This window comes from Diaphorina citri, unplaced genomic scaffold (genome assembly GCF_000475195.1).
Source record: "Diaphorina citri unplaced genomic scaffold, Diaci psyllid genome assembly version 1.1 scaffold3533, whole genome shotgun sequence".
Classification (NCBI taxonomy): domain Eukaryota; kingdom Metazoa; phylum Arthropoda; class Insecta; order Hemiptera; family Psyllidae; genus Diaphorina; species Diaphorina citri.
Genome location: NW_007380933.1, coordinates 1 through 5457, shown reverse-complemented (window position 1 = coordinate 5457; position 5457 = coordinate 1). Strand labels below are relative to the sequence as shown.

At 36.9% G+C, this 5457-nt stretch overlaps 1 protein-coding gene across 1 annotated transcript; it reads right to left on the bottom strand.

Annotated features, from left to right (window-relative positions):
• Positions 1-812: 812 nt before the first annotated feature.
• On the bottom strand, positions 813-5397 carry LOC103520364 (the record flags this gene model as incomplete). Its single annotated transcript, XM_026831511.1, has 2 exons — positions 813-816; positions 1104-5397. Coding segments are annotated over 2 exons (4298 nt in total), but the record flags the coding sequence as incomplete, so codon positions are not given.
• Positions 5398-5457: the final 60 nt, after the last annotated feature.

The window sequence follows — 5457 nt, the reverse complement described above, 5'->3', positions numbered from 1 at the left end:
AAAAAAAAAAAAAAAATACAAGATTGATAGGATGACATTGTTAACATAAAAGAATAGCAAGATCTTAACTCTTGGAATTTTTCCATGGGAGGCATTTTTTTTACATGAATAAAGATTTAAAATGAACAATACCAAAATCAAATTGAGCAAAAAATAATAAAATAATAGCAAAAATAGAAAGTAAAAATAAAATAATAATAATAGTAAGAATCAATAAAAATATGGCAATTATTTACATAAAATATGTCTATTAAACATAGTGAACTTAATTTATTTTATTAAGTATCTTAAGATTTAGAAGAACAAGAAATTATAGTTTGTTGGGTACATAATACCATTATGGACTAAAACAATTGCAATGTAATGTACAAAACTAAATCTTGTCATAAGATGATAATGTTACCACAATTATTTTATTTTATTTTAATTTTTTTTTTTTTCATAATAGCATTATGTAGGATAAGGATGTTACAACATTAGACAAATTTTACTGAGTAGGTAATGGACATAAATTATGCACTGCTCTCTTGTAAATACCTTTAGGAGTTTTCACCGATACAACCCGTACTATCCCATCCCTACCAGGATACACCTGTGAAACTACACCTGTAGGCCAATTTAGGGGTGCAACACCGTCCTGGCGGATCAGTACAACCACTCCAGGTATAATGTTGTTACAAGAAGTATGCCATTTTTCCCTAGTTTGTAACTGAGATAGATACTCGGTCGACCAACGCTTCCAAAATGATTGTACTAACTGATCAATTAATTGAAATCGCGACAGACGACCAACACGTAGCTCGGTTACATTTTCAGCTGGAATGCAAGTGAGATTAGTCAACTTTAAAAAATGATTGGGTGTCAAAATATCCATGTCATCAGGATCTGAGCTGAGTTTGCAGAGTGGTCGGGAATTCAACAAACACTCAATCTGTGTAGTGAGTGTCACCAATTCTTCATAACTTAATAATTGTTTCCCAACGACTCTAAAGAAATGGGTTTTGAATGATTTTATGTTACTTTCAAAAATTCCTCCAAAATGAGGACTAGCAGGTGGGTTCATACTCCATGTAATCCTGTGCTCAGACAATTCGCGGACAAACCTATCCTTATAATCAGGAGATTCAAGTAGATCATAAATTACGTTCAATTTGTTCTTTGCTCCAACAAAATTGGATCCACCATCACTGAGCATGGATCGAATAGGACCACGACGAGATAAGAATCTCTTAAATGCGTTTAAGAAACATTCAGTTGTTAGGTCAGAAGCGACCTCCAGATGGACGGCTTTCGTCGCCAAACAAATGAAGAGACAAATGTAGGCCTTTTGGGACCTTTGTCCACGACGATGTGTCAACACAATGTGAATAGGACCAAGGTAATCACATGCCGTATTTAAGAAGGGTTTAGACTCAAGAACTCTAGATTTGGGCAAATCTCCCATCTTGGGGTAGGAACACTTGGGTGATAATCTGAAGCAAATATTGCACGCCTGAAAACGTTTCCTAGCAAGACTGCGAGCACCCAAAATCCAAAATCTTTGCCGTAGCAGAGCCAATAACAAATGAGGACCAGTGTGATAATTTTTCTGGTGAAAATAATCAACAATGAGAACCACTACATGGTGTTTAGATGACAACAGGATAGGATGTTGTTGGTCATAATCTACATTAGAATTACTAATCCTACCACCAACTCTTAGAAGTCCATGATCATCGAGAAATGGAGATAGTTTACGAATCTGTGGGCTACAAGGTAAGCCCTTTCTAATATTTGAGATATCATGAGGAAAGAATTCCTTTTGCAATAATTTCATAACAAATATTTCGGCCGTATTGAGTGCCTCAGCGGACACTGCCAGACCTTTAGGAATAATTTTTAGAAAACGCAAAATAAGGATGACAATTTTCAAAATTTTATACCAGCTTGAACATCTTAGAAACATTTCAAGTAGAGGATTGGGTTCGTCTTGAACGCCTATCAACGACAGATTGGATTTTCTCTCTGGGGTTTCCTGCCCTGCAAAATCTGAATATTTTCGAATAGGCCATTCAACAGGGGATTGATGCAACCATGGAGGACCCGATAGATACAAATTACAGTCCACCAATTGCTCCGGAACCAAACCACGAGACAAACAATCTGCAGGGTTGTCTTGACCTGAGACATGAAACAAGGTTGATATATTAATATTTTGTTGGATTTTACTAATCCTATTAGCAATGAAAACTTGGTAAAGATGAGGTGATGAGTGGGCCCAACACAAAGTGACAGATGAGTCAGTCAAGCAATAAGATTCATCAATTTCAAATTTGCTCAAGTATGACTTTGTGACAGTAGCCATGAGTTCTGATAGCAATAGTAAACCACACAGCTCAAGTCTGGGGATACTTTCGACCTTGACTGGGGCCACCTTGGATTTGGCACAAATGAGCTCAACCTTAACCGTAGAATCTGGTAGTATGACTCGGCTGTATATAACAGCACCATAAGCCTTTTCGCTTGCATCCGCAAATCCTACCAACTGAAAAATACAATTAATCTTGACATTAATATGTCTAGGGAAACTTATATTCTCCAGTGAGGGTAACTGTTGAATAAACAAGTTCCACAATGAAAGAATATCAGGAGGAGGCTGCGAGTCCCAATCTATCTTAGCAATCCAGAGTCTTTTAATAAGAAGTTTGACGAATAAGATAACTGGAGATAACAACCCAAGAGGATCATAAATGGTAAGAATATAAGACAACATTCCTCGTTTGGTATTAGAGGCAATATTTTGGTTAATTTTGAAATGAAATTTGTCCTCCTTTGGACTCCAACACATACCCAAGACCTTCAACGTGAAGTTGTCCTTGTCCCAGGAAATCATTTTCTCCAACTGATCAGAGGCTGGAATATTATGAAGAACTTGTGCTGAATTTGAGGACCATTTGGTAAAAGTAAATCCACCTGATTTGAATAATTCAGTGATTTCTCTGTAAAATAGAACACATTCATTTTCTGTTAGGAATGAAGCTACCAAGTCATCCATGTACAACATACCAGGGATGTTTTTAGATACTAGGGGATAGTTTTCTGATTCATCAGAAATCAGCTGATGAACTGTGCGAAGAGCAAGAAAAGGGGATGATTTCAATCCAAAGGTCACAACTGAAAGGTTGTAAAAGGTAAGAGGTTCATTGGGAGAAAATCTCCAAATAATTTTTTGAAATTTCCAGTATTTTTCATGTAGTTTAATTTGCATAAACATTTTAGTGATGTCTCCATTGAGGGCATAAGGTAATAATCTGAAGTTGAGAAGAACACAAAATAAATTTGAATATAGTTTAGCACCACAATGAAGGATATCATTTAGTGACTTGCCAGAGGTGGTCTTACAACTAGCGTCATACACAACACGAACCTTGGTGCTGACACTTTCTGACTTTGTTACAATGTGATGCGGAATGAAATAACCGGAAATATCAGATTGATCGGAGCACTTGCTCATAAATCCTTTATCAATCAAGTCTGACATGGCTTGATCATAACTTGACCTTAAATCTTCAGAAGATTGCAACCTTTTTTCCAACAGGAAAAATCTCTTCTTTGCCATAGTGAAGGAGTCACCCAGCTGAGTAGGGTCTTCCTTGAAAGGCAAGGGAACTTGATATAAACCATCATCATTTCTAGAAACTTCAGAAGAATAAATCTCTTCACAGAGCTTGTCCTCAGGACTGAGTTTAAAACCTTCCACAGAGGGAACATTTTCTATTTCCCAAAATCTTACCAAATCCGTATCTAGCGAGCTTTGGAACATACAATGTGACTGATTGTCAACACTAGTAGATAGCATGGGAGCATTGCCAAAGATGACATGACCAAGTTTGGTACTGACTGCAACAGGTTGATCGACCGAACCATGTACAGTATCTCCAAGAAGAATATAGGGGTAGACTGATGAACCCAAGATACCAAATATTGGACCAGGTTCCATGAACTCATCATCTGCAAGGGGTAAGGGTTTAATATGATTAATTTTGGAGCAATCAATAATATGAATAGGAAGTTTGTCTACAACATTGGGTACAACCAATGCATGTGTAGTAAATTTGATTCGCTCATCAAAACGAGAAGCGAATGAAAAGTTTACTTGACCAAGTACTGTGCTACTAGCTGAACCAAGACCTCTCAAGCTAGAAGTTGATGGACTTGAAGGCAAATTTAAAGTTTTGACTGCTGACTGAATAATAATATTTGACATGGAACCACTATCTAACAAAAATCTCATTATGTGGGGATAACCATTAATATCAAAAACTTTAATTTTAATTGTACCAAGCAAAACTGTTGTACCAGCTGAATTTGAATTTTTGTTTTCTGTTTGCGAACACAGAGACACCTCTGCTGGTTCAAGATTTTCAGATGGTTCAGACAATTGGACAGCATTGAATTTTTGAACAGGGTTTACATTGACTTTGCAATTGGTTGAATTGCTGCTATGTTTAGAATTAGAGGGGATAGACTGAGCTAGTTGGTTATTGGAGTTGGGTCTAGAGGTAGAACTCTTAGACTGATTGTCAAATCCAGAGGGATTATTCTGATTGAAATGCAAGAGACTGTGATGTTTGAGCTTACAAACTGAACACACATTTTTAGAACTACAATCTGGAAATCTATGATTATTACCCAAACAATTCACACATAGTGTGTGCTGTCTAGCAAAGGAGTAGCGTTCATGAGGGTTTAATTTTAAAAATTTGTTACATCTAAAAAGTGGATGATCTGAAGCACAGAGGCTACAATTATTATAGTTGTTCTTCACAAAAAAGGAATGAGACAATTTACTGGCATTACCAGACTTATGGTAACTATGGCTTTTATAATCAGAGCTAGGTTTATACTTAGAACTTACATTACCAATACGGAATAAAACCTTGGTTTGATCTTGAGCAAAATCAATCAATTTTTGAAATGTTGGAATCTCCTCAGGTGTAAGCGTATTTTCAAATAATCTCCTTGTAGGGTCATCAATTTTTGAAATCCCCAGGTGGAATAGGATGAAATCCGCCAAGTTTGGAAGTTCCAATGCTTTCAGTGCTGATACTGCTGCTCCAACCTTGTCAATGAAGAGATTCAAATTTTCTCCAGATTCAGACTTCTGAGGTTTGAATTTTTGTAGTATATCTAGATAGTGAGTTGCCAGGTTACGTTTGTCATCAAAACGTTTGATAAGAGAGTTCCATATGATGTCATAATTTTCCTCGGTTGGAGGGATACCTGAGCACATAAGTTGTGCTCTGCCCGTTAGTTTAGCTAGCAGGTATTGTAGCTTATGTGCTTTTGGCAAGTTTGTTCTGTCATGGATATTGACTTTGAACAGATTAGAGAACATTGGCCACTCTGCCAACTCACCTGAAAATGAGGGGATCTCGAGGGGAACCAACTTTATAAAGGGATCCTGTTCTGTGGACG